Raw genomic sequence first — 22,928 nt, forward strand, 5'->3', positions numbered from 1 at the left:
ACTCGTCCCGAGCCATTTGTAACCCCCAGTCGCTTAGACAAGTTTTCTACCCGTATAACTGTTGTTGTGATGTACATGTGTATATGCATGATCTTGTGATAAATGCATATTTGTTATTAGCAAATTCTTGCGATATATTGTAGCATGTGATATGGTATATATGCATGCCTGTTTCATATTCTTGATTTATATATCTGTTGGTTTAAATGCTTATTCGTTGCATAATACCTATGCTAGAGATAAGCGGTATTTGCGTATACCCTTAGTATAGGGGATAAAAAGGTGAACATTTTTCTAAACCGGGAGTCGATATTCCCGAGTATAATATATATATATATTCATATATATATGGATATAGTTTTTAAAACTATTAATCGAATAAGGTTTACTCGATAACTTTATACTATTTAATGAATATTATTTCGAATATTCATTCGGGGGCTTATGACTCCTTTTATTTTATTTTAATGAATATTATTTCGAATATTCATTCGGAGGCTTATGACTCCTATTATTTTATTTAATGAATATTATTTCGAATATTCATTCGAGGGCTTATGACTCAGTTTATATTATTTAATGAATATTATTTGAATATTCATTTGAGGACCTATGACTCCGATTATTTGCTGAGATATATTCTTTATTTTATTAAAGAATAAGGTGTCGATAATCAAACTTATTTTTGATTATTCAAATAAAGATAGTACTTTCGTATAAGTATATCTTTGGTTATTTAATACTCGTTTCAAGTATAAGTTTTACAACTTCTACTTCAATTATTTGTATAAAGATTATTCTTTATGGGAATATTATTTAAATACTAATATTCAGATATTTTCTAATATATTGGGACTGATTTACTTTATTAAATCAGCATTACTCCAAACACTCTTTAAAGTGTTTTCGAGTCCTTAAAATGATTTTCAAAAGTTAGAGCGGATCCTAAAACTCAATTTTTTTTATATATTTAAGATCTTCCTTTTTAAAGGGGATTTAAATACTCGCTCAAAACCAGAGGGATCCGGCTCTGTGGTGTATTTTATATTCGCAACAAGGTTGCGGTTTTGGTAAATGAATTGATTACTTACCCAACGTTCGGGAAGTGAGTCCATCTATCGAGTCGGCATAAGCAACATGGGCTCAGTGGGCGTCCATGATAGTGTAAGTGGCTCAGTGGGAGTCCATCAAATGCGTAAGTGGCTGAGTGGCAGTCCAGCATAAGGTCCTATTGCGACCAGGGTGATGACCAGTGGGGAATTCGTCCATCTACTAGTAGAAAAGGTTACTTATTGGTATCTTTGCCTGATCAACAAGATATCAGGTTTATGCCACAATTCTTTTTCCTTCCAAAAATTTATTGGATGTTACAAACTCTGTTCATACCTTACATGACAGAGGTTTTCAGGAAATGTATAAAGAAGATGTATATGTGGATATATATCGGAACTTAATGAAGTATATCATAACTTCATTTCCTTCAATAATACTTCAAAGATTTAATCTATTCAAATCTTGTCTTGTAGTCTCATCTATATGATGAAATGTTGAAAGCTCATTATACTTTGAACAGCGGTAGTTTAAGTAGCTTTATAAATGATATAAGTATAGTGAAGTAATTGGTAACTTCATCCCTTGTTTTTACTTATATCCAGTAAGTAATTATCTTGCACTTGATAAAGGATTCTAGTAAGTTATCCTTTTAGATACTTGCATTATTGTTTACACTATATATTATCTTGCGAGCTGTAATGCTCACTCTTGCTTTATTTCTTCATCACACAACAACAATTAGGAAAGATGGCCAGACTCAAGCAGACCCAGCGCAAGAGCGTGGGAAGCGCCCCGCGCCTTCCCGTTGAGATCATAGCTGCTATAGTTGCAGAGGTAGATCTATCTGTAGATCAGACCTTCTACTTTTGGGAATCAATTATGTATAATTATAACTTGTGGCAGATAATGGTAATTAATTGTAAACTTATTAAGTAATCATTTTGGGTTGTAATAACTTTTAAATTGTGGATTCAAAGACTTGTACTTATTTCAATTTCATCTCTGAGACTATAACGGGTTGTGGTGTGTGTTAGTGTGGGGTCACAGCTTGAGGTTATTTATTATTAGTTCAGTTAAGTGATATTGTGGAAAGAAAGACCGTGACGACCCGGATCCCTGACTCCGGATCTGGGGGTGTTACACTTTTCACATCCATTTGAAAGATTTTAAACTTTTTGTGAGCAGCATAAGCGAAAAAGGTTCTTATGGCTTCCAATCTAGCAACTGGTGCAAATGTTTCATCATAATCAATACCCTCCTGTTGAGAGTAACCTTTAGCAACCAATCTTGCTTTATTTCTTGTAATTATGCCATCACTGTCAGTTTTGTTTTTGAACACCCATTTTGTGCCAACAATTGATCTGTTCTTTGGTCTTGGCACTAGGGTCCAGAATTTATTTCTTTCAAATTCATTTAACTCTTCCTGCATTGCTTGCACCCAATCAACATCTTGAAGAGCTTTATCCACTTTTTTTGGTTCAGTCTGAGATAGAGAAGAGTGATAAAGACATTCATTTGATGTTGTTGTTCTAGTTCTGACACCTGCTTCGGGATCTCCAATTATTAAGTCAGGTTTGTGTGATTTGGTCCACTTTCTTGCAGATGGAAGTTGATTTCTAGAACTGGATCCTCCCCCATGATCCATGCTGTCTTCATCAGCATTTTATGATGCTCCCCCTGTAGTTATGCTCTCTAAGACTTCAGAATTTGAGTTGGATCCTTCAGGATTTGAAGAATCAGAGTTTCCAGAATTATCAGAATTTGGCTCATCAGAACTTGATGAATCAGAATTTGAAGAGTCAGTGACAGGTTTTGATGCTTCTTAAGAGTCTTGAGTTGTGGTAGGATCTTCAGCTTGCTTCCCCTGGACAGGTGCATTTTCCCTTGGAGTAGTTACCACAATTTCAATGACATCAGAATTTAACTCGTCAGAACTTACATGATCAGGATTTAGGCCATCAGAATTTACAGAATCAGAATTTAAATCTTCATTTTCAAATCTCAGCTGATCATGATCATTGAAATCTTCAAGTCCAATAATCTTTTTATCATCAAAAGATACATTGATAGATTCCATGACAACCCTTGTTCTTAAATTGTAGACTCTGAAGGCTTTTGTGGAAAGTGGATATCCAATAAAAATTCCTTCATTAGTTTTTAGATCAAATTTTGACAGCTGTTCAGGATGAGTCTTAAGAACAAAACACTTACATCCAAATACATGAAAGTATTTCAGATTTGGCTTCTTTTTCTTCACCATCTCATCTGGTGTTTTTCTATGCTTGTTTATTAGTATAGCATTCTGTGTAAAACAAGGAGTCTGCACAGCTTCAGCCCAAAAGTAGGTTGGCGGCTTTGCTTCATCAGGCCTAATTCGTGCAGCTTTAATGAGAGTCCTGTTCTTTCTTTCTACAACTCCATTTAGCTGTGGAGTTCTAGGTGCAGAAAATTCCTGTTTTATTCCATGCTCTTTGCAGAACTCTTCCATGATTGAATTCTCGAACTCAATGCCATTATCACTTCTTATTATTTTAACATAATCTTTGACCAACTTATCCAGCTTTCTAACATGATCAGTTAGAGTAGATGCAGTTTCATTCTTCTTGTGCAAGAAATACACCCAAGTGTATCTTGTGAACTCATCCACTATAACCATAGCATATTTCTACTTTGCAATTGATATGACATTGACTGGACCAAATAGATCAACATGTAGTAAGTGATAAGGCTCAAGAATTGAGGATTCAGTTTTGCTCTTGAATGAAAATTTTTTTTGTTTTGCCTTTTGACATGAATCACAAAGGCCATCAGGAGCAAATACTGATTTTGGCAATCCTCTCACAAGATCTTTCTTTACTAGCTCATTTATGTTGTTGAAATTTAAATGAGAGGGTCTCTTGTGCCAATTCCAGCTTTCTTCAATTGATGCTCTACTCAATAAACATATTGCAGAACCATCAGAATTTATTGAAAGTCTGGCTTCATATATGTTACCATGCCTGTAACCTTTCAGAACCACTTTGCATGTAGAATTACTTACAACTTCACAGTGTTCTTCAAAGAAATCTACATGATAACCTCTGTCACAGATTTGACTCATACTTAGCAGATTGTGTTTAAGTACTGAGACAAGAGCTACTGATTCAATGATGACATTCCCAAGATTGATATTGCCATCTATATAAGAAACTCTTATATAAGAAACTCCTGGTCCAGCTTTCTCCACAAAGTCTGATAGCAGGGCTTTATTTCCAGTCATATGTCCTGAACATCCACTGTCCAGAACTAGGATATTTTTCCTGTTGCCCTGCAATCATAAAGACCATTATTGGTTAGTTTTAAGGACCCAGACTTGCTTGGATCCTTTGGCCTTTTTAAGTTTGTTAGCATTTGCAGCGGATTTAATTTCAGAGTTTATGCTAACATGCTGTTTATCAGACTTTATATCAGACTTTGCATCAGAATTTACACTAGAAGGAATTACACTAACTTTCTTCAAAGAAGGTTTTATTTGATAATAATCATAGTACAAACTATGATATTCCTTACAAGTATAAATGGAATTCCATAAACTACCACAATAAAAACAAGGATTTTGTGGTTTAAACCTAACAAACTGACTCTTAACTCCTGATTTAGGAGGTAGAGAGTTTATATCTTTATTTTTCCTGCAAAAAGAAGCAAGATGGTTAGAGTTTCCACAGTTGTAAAATTTCTTTCTAGGAGCATTAGGAACATGCATATAATTATTACTTTTATTCACACCTTCCTTTCCATTCCTTTTTTTTCTAGCTTCCTTTACCTTGCTCATATTTCTAATCTCTTTCAGCTTATGCTTAAGCTGCTTCTTGGTCATTAAGCCTATGTTTACTTCAGCTGGTTTATCCTGTTTTAATTTGTCAGAAGTTGACTTTTCTTTTACTTCTGTCTTAGAATCTTTCATCTTTTCAGGATCAGACATAACAGTTTTTGCTACAAATTTAACAGGATTTACCTTTGGCTTAACAGTCAGTTTAACACAAATTGGCTAAATTTGCACGGTTCCTTTCTCACTTTTATCATCTCCATAACCTAAGCCCTCTTTCCAGTTTCCACTACTTAGTATATTCTGAGTTGTTCTGCCAGAGTTAATCCAAGTTCTGATGATCTCTCTTTCCTTTTGTAAATCAGTTTTTAGAGATTCATTCAATTTTAGCACTTCATCTCTAACATACAAAGCCTCATCTCTTTCTTTCTTAGTTTGATGAAGAAAAACTAATTCCTTTTCTAAATAGTCATTTCTGTTTTTAAGAGCAAGACTTTCAGATGTTAATCTTTCACATGTTAAAGTCTGATCTCTAAAACTAATGAACATGGTTTTAAGGTATAATCTCAACTCAGTAATTTCATCAGTATGAAAAGCAAAGGTTGTTTGAGGTACCTTCAATTCAGTGGTGTCAGTACTGCTATCAGCATTTGCTATCAAGGCATAGTTCACCTCATCTTCAGAATCTGAAGTGTTTGTCCAGCTTTTTTTCTTTATGACAAGTGCCTTGCCTTTATCACTTTTTCCTTTCTTGCAGTCTAAAGATATGTGGCCTCTTTCACCACAATTGTAGCATTTGACATTTGAGTTGTCTCCTTTGTCAGACTTTCCTCCTTTGCCTTCAGACTTTCTGAACCCTTTCTTATTAGAATTTCCACCTTTCCTAGAAAACTTCTTGCTCTTTCTGAATTTCTTGTAGGCTATCTTTGTGATACCCTTCACCATAAGAGCACACAGTTGCATTATCTCTGCATCAACATCAACTTCAGATAAACTTTCAGTTTCTGAATCATCATCACTAGAATATGATGACTCTGAATCAGACTTTATGATGAGAGTCTTTCCTTTTCCCTTCTTTGAGACAACAACTTTAGGAGACTCCTCCTCAGCTTTAAGAGCAACTGTCCTTGACTTTCTTCCATGCCTCTTGCTCCTTTGATCCATCTTAAGTTCATAAGTCTTGAGCATACCATAAATTTCATCAAGAGTAGTTTCAGTAAGGTCATAGTTGTCTCTTATGGTAGTAGACTTCAAATCCCAATTTTTAGGAAGAGCTAAAAGGAATTTTAGATTTGAATCTTTAAGATCATATTCCTTGTCCACCAGTGACAGATCATTCAAGAGTTTGACAAACCTGTCATATAAATCAGTTAATGACTCATCAGCTTTTAAGTGCTCATACTCTTGAGTGAGTATAGTCCTCCTGTTCTTTTTGATTGCATCAGTTCCCTGGCATCTTGTCTCCAAAGCATCCCATATCTCCTTTGCAGTCTTGCATCCAATTACCCTGTTAGACATGACATTATTAATTGCACTATGCAGCAAATGCCTTACCCTTGCATCCTTGGCAATAGATGAGATATCTTCAGGTGTGTATTCACCTCTCTCCTTTGGTATGGTCTTTTCTGGTTGATCAGCAACTGCAACAGAGAGCTTGGTAGGCTTATATGGTCCTTCATTAATTCTGTCAAGGTACTCTGGATCTGTAGCTTCCAGAAATATAGCCATCTTTACTTTCCATATAGGATATTCAGATGCTTTCAGTATGGGAACCCTAATAGTCTCATATCGACTGTGGGTTTGAATATTTTGAGTTTCTTGAGTTTTGGTGGGCTTCGTTGGAGTTTGTGTTTCTTCAGACATGATTGATTGTTTGGATCTTTACTGTATGTGTGTTAACAGAATAGCTCTGATACCACTTGTTAGGTCACACAACACTATAGAAGGGGGTTGAATATAGTGTTTATACAATCAAATCGATTTCAACACAAGTATATAACAAAGATTAAGTATATTCAAATAAACTCTGCTACAATAGAACTGTTGTTCTCTTTCAGTGATGAACAATATCACTAAGAGCTGCTAGGTTACAGTGAATAATGTTCTCGATTATAATAACACTTATAATGTAAACCCTAAGTTGTGTTTATATAGTACACAGTTACAAGATATCTTCTAATTGATATGGAATATAATTCTGTCTCCTAAAATATATCAATCAGATATCTTCTACAAGTCTTCTAGTCCTCTAACTCTTCATGCATATCTTCTTTTGTTTTAATTCAGATCTTCTCCTGTAAATCAACCACATTCCTTATCTGAAGTCTTCCCGCACTCAAGTCCTAATATATATCTTCTGACGCCTTAAGTTCTGATATTAAGTTCTGACTTCAGTAAGTTCTGATTTCAGTAAGTCCTGGTAAGTCTTGTTGTTAAGTTCTGAAAACAAAATACAAATCAGATTAGACATGACATCTCAAAAATTATAAAATTAGGGGCTTATTAATTTTAAAAGATGTAGAATTAGGGCCTTAATTTTTAGTAGGAGTATTAATTTAACTACTATAAATAGCCTAATTATTAATTAATTAATTAAAATTCAGAAAAATCAGAAAATTCTCTATTTTCCGGGTCGGGATTTTCAGAATCGGGTCGAGAATCAAACTGTGATTTCCAGCTAATTTTTGCATCAAATTGTGTGATTCAAGTACTCAAATCGAAGGTTTTGATCTGTTCTTTCTGTTTCTAGCATCAATTTCACGTTTTAATTTGTTCTTGATTTTCGATTTCTATGGTTTATGTTTGAATTAGGGCTTTTTGATTCTAGGGTTATTATGATGTTTTGATGATTGATATAGCTTCCTGATGTTATTTGCAATCGGTTCATGGTGTTTAATTGAACAAACAATGTCTGGATAGCAAAGTTTGATTATTAGGGTTTATGTTCGATTTTCAAAACCTAGCTTCGTAATTTCTGTGAATATTTGGTTCTTGTAATGTTAGGGCTTTGATTGTTTATCTTCTTAGCTTTGATGTGCACTATAAAATGTTAAGTTTCATGTACGATTCTGTGATTTTGATTTGTGGCCGGAGTTAATGTCGGTTTTGGTCGGAGATGGAGATTCAGGGATGTTTTTGGTATGTTTTGGCCTGAATCAGAAGGGTGAAGTGATTTGGAATGATTTGGACTTAAAAATTGTACCAAACGAAGCTGTTTTGGGCATGAATTAGGGTTTCCGGAATCCTGACCGGTCGCCGGATTCTGGGCAAATCCCGGCCAGTTCATCCCCAACCCAGGATGTTCTTGGTGACCCGGTTGCAACTCGGTTTGCAACTCGGGTTTGATCAGTTTTTGTTAGAATTCCAATTCTGACAACTGTTTCTTGGAAATTATTTTTATTTTATTTTAATTATAAAATCAGTTTTATTTATTTTATAAATTAATTAATTAATTATTTAATTTATATTATAAATAATTCTGAAATATTTTCTAAAAAAATCAGATTTAATTATTTTCTTAATTAATTAATATTTATTTATTATTTATTAATTATTTTGATAATTAATTAAATAATTTTCAATAAATCATAATAAATATATTTTAATTCCAAAATTATAGAAAAATCATTTTTAGTTCTGATTTTTCTTAAATAATTATTTAAAAAATATTTTAGGATTTAAAAATTAGTAATAATTATTTATATTGATTAATAAATTGAATTATCTGTGTCCAATTGATATTAATTAGACTGTTAGTCCGATTCGAGCGAAATGAAAGCCCTTTAACTCAGAAAAATGAATTATTTTCATTAAAAATAATATTAAAACCTAATTTCTTCTAGAAATTAGTTGACCTTGTTATTTGTTTGATTATAAGCCGAATCGCGTACCAAGACGAGTTCGATAATTCCCGAAAAATAGGAAACGAGTGAGATAATGATCGGTTAAGCGATCAACGAGTCGATTTTGATTCTAAAAAATTATTTTTAACTATAAAAATGATTATGTGGATTATGTGCTTATGTGTATAATGTGGTTACTCGAGTCTTAATTGCTAATATATAATATACGAGTCAGTCATAAGCGCATGGGTAGACAATAGGAACGATGTGAAGTCGGTTCGAGACGCAATTGAAGTACGAAATGACTAAACCAGTCTATTTCTCTAACAGAAGCTAAGCCAGTAGGGCAGGTTGAGCTGGTGATAGACGAAGGTGACATAATTGAAATGAGTCTCGCAGAAGGTAAGTTTTTCCCCTATTCTAATTTCAGAATAGTGATATTCCTCAGATTCATATCACACTTGCACTCTTTTGATTTTTGTTCAAAAACACTGATACACACTTGTTATTCTCTTGATTATATTTCATTTCGATTCTTGATTTCTCCTTTTCCTTTGAATTCCTTAATCATATTCCAATTGATACGCATACAAATTGGTATATTCTGGTGATTATAATATATCAAAGCATACCGATTGGTCTGGTTGGTACTCCATGGACTGGATAGTGATATTTTGGGGATTAAGTTTTACTTAACCCTAAGGACCGAGACATCACCGGATCCTTGAGATGGGTCGTAGTGCCTGGGTGCCCGACTAGATCTATATAGTGGGATATAGATCTGTACTATATCCTGGCTGATCAGCAGGGTAAAGATGCGAACTTGTGTCCAGTTTAGTTCATTTGCATTCGCCAGCAGTGACCTTCTTTCTATTCTCGCGGGGTTATATCTTTGCAGATATACCCAAGATATAACCAGGTTACCGATTCATTTAAACTGCTTTAACACAGTTTATAATTTGCGGACTTGTTGAGTAATTTTTGGCTCACCCCTTTTTGTTGTTATTCATCTTATTATTTTCAGTTAAGAAGAAATATGAAACCTATCAGGACTCGAGTGGTAATGAAGCGGGTCAAGCCTCGGGATCCTCTCATACCCAAGGTACTGATCCCAATCCAGGAAGAAAGTTTTGAGTTACCTGAACAGGTGGAGTGTAGATAGTTAGTACGTGTGTTTGAATAAAAGATGAAATTAGTTTAAAATTGGTTAGACAATGGTTTGTAATAAAGAGAGTTTATAAGATTTTGAATTTGGTTTGTAATAAAGTAGTTAGTGGTTCTTGTTTTCATACTTCAACCTAAAAAGATCTTGATTAGTGTTAAAGGGGTTTAGATACATTTCTTTATTATTTGTTATTCAGATTGTACAGGTTTGGTGATTAGCTAGTAACCCCCAGACTTATACCCCGGGTCTGGAGGGCATTACAGAAAAGCTACTAGAGAACTCAGAGATATCAACAAGCCAAATTGAAGACATGAAGAATAGAGATATCGACAAGTCATTTCTTCACTAGAGAACTATGAGATATCGATAAGTTAATTGGTCACTAGAGAACTCAGAGACATCAATAAGCCAAAGTGAAGATATGAAGATAAGAGATCTCGATAAGCCAAATTCTATTTTAGAGAAATCAGAGACTTCGATAAGTCAAACAACTATAGAGTTATTAGAGATCTCGATAAGTCATTATACTTATCGAGATGTCGAGTTCTCTATATGAAGAACTGGAGATCTCGATGTAAAAGCTCAAGTACAGAATGCAGATCAGTTTAATATCCAAGTTTATCAATCAACAAACAAATCAATTACTGATTTGAAAAGTCTACAAAAGCAGCTTGAAGAGTACAAGATCAAAGGCCAATATTAACCGGCAAAGTAAAGTCACAGGCATGCAAGATTAACAAAGATACATTAAGCCAGAAATAGAAAGATTTGGTTATCGAAAAGTAGAGTTTAGTACAAGCTGTTGCATACTGTGTAAAACCCAGTGTTTTAATGATCTATAAAGTAAATACTGGATGATTTGTTTTAAATGTAACAATTTTATATAAAAAATCTTGTATTCTCTCAAGGAAGAAGCTAAGATCTTTAACAACAAAGCGCCTAAAAATTTTGTAGCAAAACATTCTTAATTTTCATATAAAATTAAGTGAGTTTTGAAAGATTTGTGTTCACCTTTCTTGTTTAAATTTAGTATTAACACATTTTACTACAAGGTTTTACTTTACTTTGTTCATCACCATAAATACTTCAAGAAAAGCAGAAAAACACCAAAACACATTCACCCCCATCTGTGTATAATTCATTACCTAACACTGGGTACTTTGAAGTGGAGGGTACTCTAGGGTCCGCCCGAAAATCTATAATTATGAACAATTATCGTTTCGTTAGATTCCTTTCGTATTTATCGTTACTTGTACCTACGCGATACTTACTAATCGTTCACGCAACTCACTTTACTCTTATTATTCCAATAAGTACAAGTACTTGTCATATTCGCTTTATTTTCGAAATCCCTTATGTCCGTTAATGTCTTTTATATTTTGTCCCTCGGCTCTCCTCTCGATTCTTAAGGGTTTTTATTCGCGCGGTCTCGGTTCCGACATTTTTATAAAACTGAAAAATCCATATTTTCACTTGAACTTTTAATGATAGTTAATAAACTCTATTTATTACTCTCTATAAAAATTTCATGATTTTTTTATATTCTTAAGTCGATTATTTCTATTTCTAAAGTTCGTAATTCATAGCTGTTTTTGTCGCGTAAATCGTTTTTATTAAAACAGTCGTAACTTTTGATCTGTAAATCGAAATTAAGCGATTCAAGCGTCTAAACGATCTTCATAAAATATTATATCATAATCAAGTCTTATTTTTCAAGAAACTACAGTTTATAATTTCTGTAACTCTGCAGAAAAAGGTTGTGATTTGTCCATTTTAACGACGTTACAATTATATTTGTCAAAAATGACAACATCAAACCGACCAGCTTCCCAATTTGTGAACACTAGAAAATCTCCCAGGTTGAGATTAATATCTGGTGGAATTTTATAAAGGCCAAAGAACCTCTTCTCATAATTGCAAATAAAACATGTAAACACTGCATCCAAAGGGAGAGAGTAGAGAACAACTTCGAGGATATGCTTGCCAAATCATGCCAAGAAAGAAGGTGGAATATCCTGCATCGAAAGTGAAAACATATTAATCCTATGTATTCCTATTATGTAAATAAAAAGAACTGCCCGATTTAAGCATTTTACAAGTTTATAAAAAAATAACTTACAATTATGCCATCATAGATTGTATTCTCATTAGCTTCAACTAAAAGTTTCTATCCAGCTCCAGCAACATTGGCTGATCACGTTTATAAAAAGTACAATTACAATCATGACTTAAAATAATGCGAAAGTGCAACCATACAGTCAAGAGCAGATTACAGTATTACCTTGCTTCACCACGTAGAAATTTGGTTCTTCTGGTATGACATACTTTATTTCACATCCCGTGTCATCAAAAATGTAACCCCGGAAATTTCTTTCACCTCTATAACAGAGAAGAAGTTTACAACCAATACCTTCTGTGAAAACTTTGATGAGTTCCCCAACTCCACTCAGGCATTCACTGTTTTTCTCATAAGAGAATTGTAGCTCTTGGTCACTTGGTAAGATTATTAATCCATTAGCAGGAAGATTTTCGCCATATTTAGAGGCAATGGGGATTGGTAATATCTGAAGGCATAAATAATGACTTATTCATTAACTCATTTATCAAAGTCAGTACACGTATTGGGACAAAATATTAAATTATTTACCAATTCATCCGTGAGAGGTTGAATTGTTGGATCAACCTGAATGATGAATGCTGGAATTTTGACAGGGTCCCAGTTTTGCTGCTGAGATGGAATAATAAAAATAACTATAATTAGCAACTACAAATCAAGTCTCATCGTCCATTTAGTAAAACCTGTTCGATGCAACAATTAATCTTACTATTTTTTAACTTCTACTTGAAGCATAATTATTTTTAATGGATTATAGGATATTGTAATAACTCTCGCTACTGTGAATCAATCAGATGCGAAGTCCAGGCGCAATGGTAAACATCTCTCAATACAATCATGACAGATACTTTTCCAAATCAATATACCAGAATTCAATATCTATAATGACTGTCCCAATACTAAAGCAATATAACCAAAATCACAATATACTTAAAATCCAAAACGGATTCAAACTATCAACCACATACTTAAAAAATTTAGATTGATTTATTCGCCATATTAGTCAACATAGAATATGGCAATACTGTATGCAAAAATACCCAATAGGAATCAATACAGAATCTTATCATGAACTTACATTGTAAAATTTATTAATCTTAATAACTAATTTTATAGAAGCATGAATGTAGGCTATCCAGAATACTTATTTATAAGCAAACATGAGCAGGATTGAAAAAATCAAACATAATAAATATCTATTGGAGATTTATATTGAATCATCACATTCCTAATTCAATGAGAGAGTAAATGCATACCTCCATGACTGAAGTAGAATGATTAGATGGAAAAGTTCTCAGTCGATGCTCTGTGGAGAGTTTAGATTGCGGTTGGGTGTTAGTATTGACTTTGAATGGGGCTTTGCATGCAAGGGTTTATTTTGATCAAGATACCAAAAACTACTGAACCACTGAAAAGTCAACCACTACGCATCTCTATGTGTAATGATTTATATTTATTTAATTGCAAAGATGTAATAAAAAAATTATAAGCTATTACATAATTACGATTATGAAGTAAGATTACATATTTTAGGTACACATTCGAATTATGTAATTATGAATATATTTAAATTTTAAAAATAATAAACAAAAATAACAAAAAGTTATTATTTGGCTAAAACAAAAAAATCTTTATAATTTTTTTGAATTTTATTAAATTTCTAACATTATGCTACAATCTTAAAATAAAAGTTAACAATTTGTGTTTTTTAATGCAAAAAGTTTATTTAGCTGAATATTTCCTTATTACGGATTACAAAAATTACTATTTATTCAAGTTTTAACTTTTGTATTTTATGCCATAATATCTTCACAATACATAGTACTAATAACCACCAACTTTAATAGATTATGTGTCATTTTGTTATCCATGTTCACTCATCTTCTCATTCTACATTTGCAATAGCTTCCAAAATTATATCAGTACCATTTTTAATTTTCAACAACCGGACTATATATATGTTTTTACAATAAGATGCTTTGTAATTGTAATTGTTATGGATTAAAAACTAATATATATAATTGCTGTATTTAATACTAAGGAACGTGAGCTTTGAGGCTCGATTTGACTGCTCTTGTGTTTCGTGACTCAATCTGCCTTAACAAGATGCCTACGTACCTTGCTGATTGCCAAGGATCAAGTCAAAAAACGTAGTTCTGATATGTGGGGTGAGGCCCCTTATATAGATGTTGGTGGTCCTTGAATTGGACTTGGTATAGGAGACTTGGTGGACAAGCCTCTGAATTAGGATAGACTTAGGAGTCCTAGGAAGTAGGAAGCTGATTCCTTATCCTTTTAGGTCCCCTTGAGGCTAATCTATAAGAATTTATATCCTTATCGGGACTCTTCTCAATAGCTGATTTTTCCCTTATTAATTAATTACGAAATTAATTAATAATCAGGGCTTTTGGGCCTTTTTTATTCCACCAGGCCTGATCTGGTCCATCAGGCTTAACCTTTCTGGTCTGAATATTATACATCTTATTATTGGGCCTAGCAGCCCACAGTTTGTACAATTAATGCAGTGTTTAATTATACAATCATAGTTTATTTATCCCTATCATTTGCCCCCCAACTTTTGGGAAACATTGATTAGGTTTCGCAGAAGTTAAGTCTATTCGTTCCCTTACAGGGTTTCATTTTTGCGTAAAGTGTGGAGCGACCTACACATTTACAATGAATCTTCCTTTTATTCAGAAATTATCTTAATTTCCAGGAATTTTTCCCTAATTTTCTGGGATTTTCCCTAATTTCTGGATTTTTCCCTAATTTTCTGGGATTTATCCTTAATTTCTGGATTTTTTTTCTAATTTTCTGGGATTTATCCTTAATTTCTGGATTTTTTTCCCTAATTTCCGGGATTTTTCCCTAATTTTCTGGGATTTTTCCCTAATTTTCTGGGATTTATCCTTAATTTCTGGATTTTTTCCCTAATTTCCGGGATTTTTCCCTAATTTTCTGGGATTTTTCCCTAATTTTCTGGGATTTATCCTTAATTTCTGGATTTTTTCCCTAATTTTCTGGGATTTATCCTTAATTTCTGGATTTTTTCCCTAATTTCCGGGATTTTTCCCTAATTTTCTGGGATTTTTCCCTAATTTTATGGGATTTATCCTTAATTTCTGGATTTTTTCCCTAATTTCTGAAAATATTAACATTTTTCAGAAATTATTTTAAGGAATTTCCTTATTTTTTTATAATTTTCCAGGATTTTTTCTTCCTTTTCTTTTTTTTTTTTACAATTTTCGACCAGGAATCCATTCGACCAGGATCCTGGTCGAATTAGCCTTCAGATTGCCCTGGTCGACAGGGTTTCGAGCAGAATGTTTTCGACCTCAATTCCTGGTCGAATTTCGGCCAGGATTTTCACCCCCTTTTTTCCTTTTTTCCTTTTTTTTTTTGTCGACTAGGAATTTTTGTCCCTTTCGGTCAGGATTCCTGTGTTTCTGACCGAATTAACCCTCCTTCTAAGCCCTGATCGAAGCAATTTCGATCTCAAGAGTTTCGATCTGGATTTCTGTACACTTCCTGGTCGAATAGGTCCAAATCCTGATCGAAATAAACCTTTTCTTCAGCCCTGATCGACAGAATTTCAATCTCAACTCATTCGAATAGGATTTTCTCCCCTTTCGGTCAGGATTCCTGTTTTTTGACCGAATTAACCATCCTTCTAAGCCCTGATCGAAGCAATTTCGATCTCAAGAGTTTCGATCTGGATTTCTGTACACTTCCTGGTCGAATAGGTCCAAATCCTGATCGAAATAAACCTTTTATTCCTATTTTCCTGGGCCTTTATTTGGGTTTTGTTTTTTTTTTTTTAAATATAGTGGGCCTTATCCTGGGCCTCCCACTTTTAATTATATAGGCCCTTTTCTGGGCTCGCTTCTTATTGACCATCTTTTCCACAGGCCTTTTAATTGGGCCCTAGTTCTGGGCTTTTCAATTTAATTTGGGCTGACATTTTGGGCTCAAATTCAGGCCCATTGCTTTTAGCCGGGTTTTGGCTCAAATTTCTGACTTTCCAGAACTTCTATGGCTCTCTTTGGATTCTTCCAGAAATTTCTGTAAATATTTATTTAATTTAAATTTCGTTTCTGGATCCTTCCAGAACATTCTTTTCTTGGGCCCAAATGGGCTTTTCTAGGCCCAACTAGCCTTCTTTGTGACTATATAAGAGTGGGATGGGAGAGTGGAATCCTCACACCTTCTCATCTCATTTCTTCAATCATCCTAGAAATTTCTAAACTCCTCCTCTCTCAAATCCCCTCCTTTAGCCTTCCAAGTCTTTTCCAGTCTTTACTAAAATGGCTGACAAGAGTTCCGAGAGGGCGGCCAAGATAGCCTCGGCTTCAAAACGAGGTAAGGATATCGAGATCCGCTCTTCATATATGTCTTTAATTGATATGATTAACACTAGGGGGGATGAATATCCCTCCACTGCACATCTCGACTCTTTTAATCATTGTAATACTTGGCACAACATAGACTTCAATAAACTAAATGCTCGTTATAACGTCCTTCCTCCTCTTAGATTAGTTCCAGTCTCTGGTGGTGATCGTACTTGCCACTGGAGACCCGATACTCTTTTCATTTACACAGATGCCCTTAATGCTGGGCTTAGGTTTCCTTTTCACCCCTTTATTCCTCATCTTTTGGCTGATTTACAAATCAACCCGTGTCAGCTTCCTCCAAACGCCTGGAGGAACATTCTATGTTTTATGGTCTGCTGTCTTAGGGAGGGCTTTCCTCTTTCTGTAGCTGTTTTTAGGAAAGTCTTTCAGTGTTACAATAGTTCTTCCAGTATCTGCGGCTGGGTCTATGTCAATCAAAGGCCCAAAAGCAAACATATCTTTAACAGTGCCTCTATTCCTGATAATAATCAAAATTGGAGGAATAGTTTCGTCGGGTTACGTTGGGAGAATGGTGACTGGGGCACACTTTTTCGATCTTCCTTTGGGAAGGTCAGTGATGGTAGCCTCAAATCCATTCACTTAACTCCTGAAGAAACTATTATTTATAATGGGCTTACTCAGGATGATGGCACGACCACCAGCTGGACTCTCTTAGAGGAGTTTTCCCTGATTCATGTGGGACTATCCTCTGTTTCTCAACAGGGTATTTTTTTTCCCTTCTCAATTTTACTTCATTTCATGCATTATTAACTTCACTTATTTTGTCCTTTGCTTTGTTTCAGCTGCTAAGGAGATTAACGAGGACAATGTTCCTTTGGTTGAGGAAACAGCTAGGATGAAGAAAGCTCGGCTCGCAGGCCTAGACACCCGGGGAAAGGCCACGGAGCCTATCTTTTTGAAGAAGCACAAAGAGCCTATAGGGGAGGCCTCAACTGAAGGAGCTGGAGGCCATGGTACTCCTATCACTGCTGCTGCCCCTACTGCTGCTGCCACAGGCGCCTTTCAGCCTCTCTGGGGATTCCGCCGAGGGGACACCGTAGTTGGTTCCACGAAACATGCTTGGGATTGGTCTTACCATAGCGTGACCCCCAAGGATTTTACTGATGTGGTGGCCACCCCTGATCTTGAGAGGATCAAGCTCATGGGAGCTCAGTCTCTGGCTTCGGTATGCCTTCTCTTTTTTGAACTTATTTTTCGTTCTTGTAGCATTTTCTTGCCTTATACTTTGTTAATTGCTTTGTTTCAGTCTAACGCCTATTTTCAAGGCGCTGTGAGGCAAGCCGAATCATGGAAGCGGGCTTCTGATAAGGCCGATAATGCCCTCAGGAGGCAACAGAAGAAGTATGCTACCCTGGAGAAGAAGCTCAAGCGCAAGGAGGAAGAACTCAGAGAGTCTAACGCCGAGCTGGTGGTACTTCGGGCGGAGAAGGATAAAGCTATAGACAACTATCTGGACTCGGAGGAGTTTGCCCAATCCATGAGGATTAGGGATGATTCAGTCTTTCCCGAGTTTTTTAGGACTGGTTGGGACACGGCCCTTGGGACCGTGAACGAGGCTTGTCCTGATATTAACCCGGCGGACTACATCTGCCCTGATGACGAGGCTTTGCTACAGAGGTTTCGTACCCGAGTAGTTGTCTCGGACCATGTTCCTCAGGATCCACTCCTTCCTCCTCCCGAGTCTTCTTCCAGACCTGCTGAGGACGACAGCTCTTCCTCCTCCTCCGAGATGACAGAGACATCCAGCGAGAGTGGAGAGGACGATGATATGGATGCCGAGGGTACTTCAGCTCCTTAGAGCTTTTTCAGCCCTGCGTGGCTTGTTTTTTTTTATTTTCGAGACTTTATTTATCAAACTTTTGTAACATCTATCAGATCTATTTCATTTATCACCTTTTATGCTTGCATCCATGCATTTGATTTTTATTTGTTAGGCCACAAACATACTTTGAAGAACTTATGAATTTCATAAAATTGTCTGGGATTCGTCCCTTACACAAGTCTTAATAAACTTCGTAATAAAACTAAAACATATAAATCCTAAGCAAACAAAGCTTCAAGGTGCTTTTCAACCTACTCGCCATCCTGACGAGTGAGAATCGTATCCGGCTTCCCTACACATAGTAAACCTTCAGGTTTTGTGCATGCCAAGTTCTCGGGACTTCAAAACCATCCATAGTCTCTAGCTTGTAGGTTCCTCTACCTTGAACACTCTTGACTCTGTACGGCCCTTCCCAATTCGGGGCAAGCTTCCCTTTTTGTCCTACACCAGATGCTTCTATCTTCCTCAAGATTAGATCGCCTTGTTTAAAAAACCTTTCTTTAACCCTTAGGTTGTAGTAGAATGAAGCTTTTTTCTGATATTCTACTATCTTTGCATGTGCTTTATCTCGCACTTCATCAATTAAATCCAGGGCTAATCTCTGCCCTTCCTCATTTTCTTTCTCATCGAAAGCCTGAATCCTTGGAGAGGAATGTGATATCTCCACGGGAACTACTGCTTCCGCCCCATATGCCAACATGAAAGGAGTTGCATCTGTCGTGACTCTACAAGTAGTCCTGTAGGCCCATAATATTGGAAGTATCTCATCTACCCAATTATTTCTTGACTTCTCGATCCTCTTCTTTAGTCCATCCAGGATTATCCGATTTGCTACCTCTGCTTGTCCATTGGCTTGCGGGTGAGCCACAGAGGTGAATCGTAACTCGATTTCATTTTCTTCACAATACTTCTTGAATTCCTCATTGTTGAATTGTGTTCCATTGTCAGTGACAAGGATACGGGGAATTCCATATCGGCACATAATGTTTTCCCACAGGAATTATGCAACCTGCTTAGTAGTGATTTTGGCCAAGGGTTTGGCTTCGATCCACTTGGTGAAATAATCAATGGCTACAATCAGAAATTTCCTTTGTGCCGTGGCCATAGGAAAAGGCCCTAGAATATCCATCCCCCACATGGCAAAGGGAATAGGCGAGTTGATAGAGGTCAGCATCTCAGGGGGTTGTCTAACAATTGGTGCATGCTTCTGACAGCGGTCACACTTCTTTACATATTCTTTGGCATCAGCCATCATTTCTGGCCAATAGAAGCCTAAACGAGTTATCTTATGAGCCAAGGCCCTGCCCCCCAAGTGTTGTCCACAAATACCTTCATGCACTTCTTCAAGAGCCAAGCGTGCCTCATCGGGCCTGAGACACCTCAAGTAGGGAACCACGAAAGATCTTTTGTAAAGAATCCCATCTATCAAAGAGTATCTTAGTGCCCGAACAGTTAACTTCCGTGCTTCAGTTGCATCACTTGGCAACCAACCGGTCTGAATGTGAGCCTTGATGGGATCAATCCATGACGTCCCCATGCCTATGGGAGCCACTAGCTTAACATCTATGCTCCGTGTCTTCAAAACACGGAAGTACACACTTCCTGAACTTTCTTCAATCTCAGACGAAGCGAACTTTGATAGCGCATCCGCCTTAACATTTTCTTCCCTTGGAATGTGTTCAACATGGCATTCATTAAATTGGGTCATCACAGCCCTTACTAGGCGGACATACTTAGCCATCGTATCATCCCTTGCCTCAAATTCTCCCTTTACCTGGGATATGATCAGCTTCGAGTCTCCACGGACCTTTAAGTTTTTGACTCTAAGTGTCCCAGCTAGACCAAGGCCAGCTATCAGGGCTTCATACTCTGCCTCATTGTTTGTGGTTGGAAAATCTAACTTCATAGCATACTCAATTAAGAACCCATCAGGGCTTTGCAAAACCAACCCTGCTCCACTGGAATTTGTTTTTGATGCTCCATCAAAATAGAGAACCCAATATTCTTTCTCCTTGTCATTCTTCTCCCTGTCCCCATTGTCGACTCTCTTGTCTTGAGGTATGGTATCTTCCTGCCCCCCGACTTCTTGGTTGGGTATGGTACATTCCACCACGAAGTCAGCTAGTGCCTGGGCTTTTATGGCCGTACGTGGCTTATACTTGAGATCGAACTCTCCCAACTCTATTGCCCACTTAATCAGTCTCCCACTTGCCTTGGGACTGTGAATGATATTTCTCAGTGGCTGATTTGTTAGCACTTCAATTTGGTGAGCTTGAAAATAAGGACGCAGCTTTCTTGAAGCCATTACCAAGGCTAAAGCGAATTTCTCAATGGCTGAATAATTCAACTCAGCACCATGCTAACAAATCCTAACAAACTAATGGGTAAAGATTACGCCATCTGGATTAACATCAATCATGTATCTAAATCCATGACTGACGTACTAATCCTCATACATATACGGTTATATATATCCATAAGATATGGAATAGAATGAGACGAGCATCATAAGGTCAACACATGTTCTATGAGTGCTTAAATTGGGTAGCCCTTTAATAATCATTTGTTTATTGTTAGCCTTTAAGATTACAGGCATGAAAAATAATCTTGCATCAGTTGATAGCACTAGGACTGATTGGAGGGTTCGTGTACGTATTACTCGAATGTGGCCTTCATTTTCTCGCATTCAACAATTCTGATGTGTTAATCTAATTTTTCTTGATTCAGAGGTAATATCGTTCACTTTGTAAAGTAGTAGTATTTGATCAATGTTTATATATAAAAGTTTCTAAATGAACTTGTGTTATGCTGGATTGTCATGTCTTTGCATTTGTAAATCGTGTGCTTTAGCATGATGTTAGCAATATCATACTTGAAGGAAACAAATATGATATTCACAACTTTATAGTTAATGGAGGCTGCAGGACTTTTGAGACCTGTATCTTCTGATAAGATTATTAATTTTGCACATGATAACATTGTCCATCCTATTCCGTTTGAAGTAAATACCATTCCAAGACACAAGTTTGAACTTAAGACTATTCCTGGGATTTCTGAACTTGCAATGTCACTTTCTGAGCATGTGCCTCTTGTAAATGCTATAGTTATTTTTTTTATCTTATCACACGTTTGTTTTTTTATTTTAAATTATCATTTAACAATTCTAAATAGTAAATATTTGATAGATATTGTTGGCGTGGCTCAGAACATTGAACCAGTAAAGCAAGTTTGTACATGATTTGGTGAAAAAAGTTTCTTTGTTTTGAGTTATTTGATGGCAGGTTAGACCATGATTTACTAATAAAATATAGTCTAGATCGGTGTTTTCCAATGTTAATATGATAGACTCATTATTTTTGTTTCAATATCAGTAACGTGTTAAGATTTTTTCTTGGGATCAATTTATTGATGATGTAGCAACAACGCTTGAGGGAAATGTTGTGTATCCTCCAATAGTGATCTTGACAACAATGAGGCCACTAATCCAAAATAGTTCCATTTACTGTCAATCTACATGTCTTTACTCTAAAAACTATAATCGTTTTTCATGGTCTAAACTAAAGATTATTGTTACATTGCTTCTAATAGGTTCACTGCAGATAAGAAGTTCATCATGTTCTCAGATTTATTTCAATATTAATCATTTGGCTATTGAAGTGTTGAGGCAAATGTATAAACACTTTTTGAGAGATGTAAATTATTACTTGGTGGAGAGATATAAACATGAATGTGAGAGGTATAAACTCTAATGCACATGTTGTGTACTATTATGTTTACATGATACTTGGTGGAGCGGTCTAAGTAAACTACTTTTTACGTGAACTCTTTCCTACGCATTTGCAATCATTTTAGTCATAATAATATTTAGCCAGATTGTATTATGGAATGTCTGTTATTTTGCATTACATATGAACTTTATAACTTTTTAAAGATGATTGTTTTGAGATTTCAGTATTCAACCAATCTTTTTTTCCTGGATTGAAATAAATTATAATGTAGGCTCATATGAGTGTTTTATTCATCTGTTATATATCATTGCCTAATTCAATGTATACTTATGACATGTAAATGTAGTATTACATCTGGCTATTACAAATGGGACTAATATACAAAACTACAGATGAGACTATATTTCATGTAGATTGGTAGACAAATCCAAAATATTTTAATTTATCAAAAATCCAAAAATGATTTAATTTGAATATAGATAACAACAATGTTCACTTTAATCCAAAAGTCTTACAAACATTTTCTCCATTATAACATTGTTACTAATTTATACTAACGTTGATTACAAAATAACATACTAACATTCTTCAAATAATATACTGAAATATGAATTATATATTATGATTATAATCATCCATTAATATGCAAATTTTAGCACTTGCTTCAATCAACTGATCAGCCCGAGCATTCAAATTAGCAAGATGTTCCTTCCACCCATCGCCAAACCTTTGAAAGCCACTCATCATTTATGCAACGTTTAGTTTCAAGGTTGTCTCATGACCACGCAGAGAGGTGGACGTATCACTTAGGAATCTGAGTGAATTTTCCATATAAGACGGTGGAATTTCATCACTGCTTTGGGATAATTCTCCATATTTTTTTCTTGATCCATTCTGCAAAATATCTTCTATGTTGCTATAAAGGAAAGAGATAAATTTATTCAACACACTTACCAAGCATCGGGAAAATATGAAAAAAATACAT

General features: G+C 35.5%; 1 protein-coding gene across 1 annotated transcript in view; it reads left to right on the forward strand.

Annotated features, from left to right (window-relative positions):
- Nucleotides 1-22,320, forward strand: part of LOC141714559 (uncharacterized) — a 57,533-nt gene extending 35,213 nt beyond the window's left edge. The window contains exons 2-5 of the mRNA XM_074518073.1: nt 9,031-9,102; nt 17,389-17,558; nt 17,640-18,073; nt 22,290-22,320. Coding sequence (XP_074374174.1) covers nt 9,031-9,102; nt 17,389-17,558; nt 17,640-18,073; nt 22,290-22,320 — 707 coding nt within the window. The remainder of the gene's footprint in view (nt 1-9,030; nt 9,103-17,388; nt 17,559-17,639; nt 18,074-22,289) is intronic.
- Nucleotides 22,321-22,928: the final 608 nt, after the last annotated feature.

Source organism: Apium graveolens, chromosome 3 (assembly GCF_009905375.1).
Source record: "Apium graveolens cultivar Ventura chromosome 3, ASM990537v1, whole genome shotgun sequence".
NCBI classification, from domain to species: Eukaryota; Viridiplantae; Streptophyta; class Magnoliopsida; order Apiales; family Apiaceae; genus Apium; species Apium graveolens.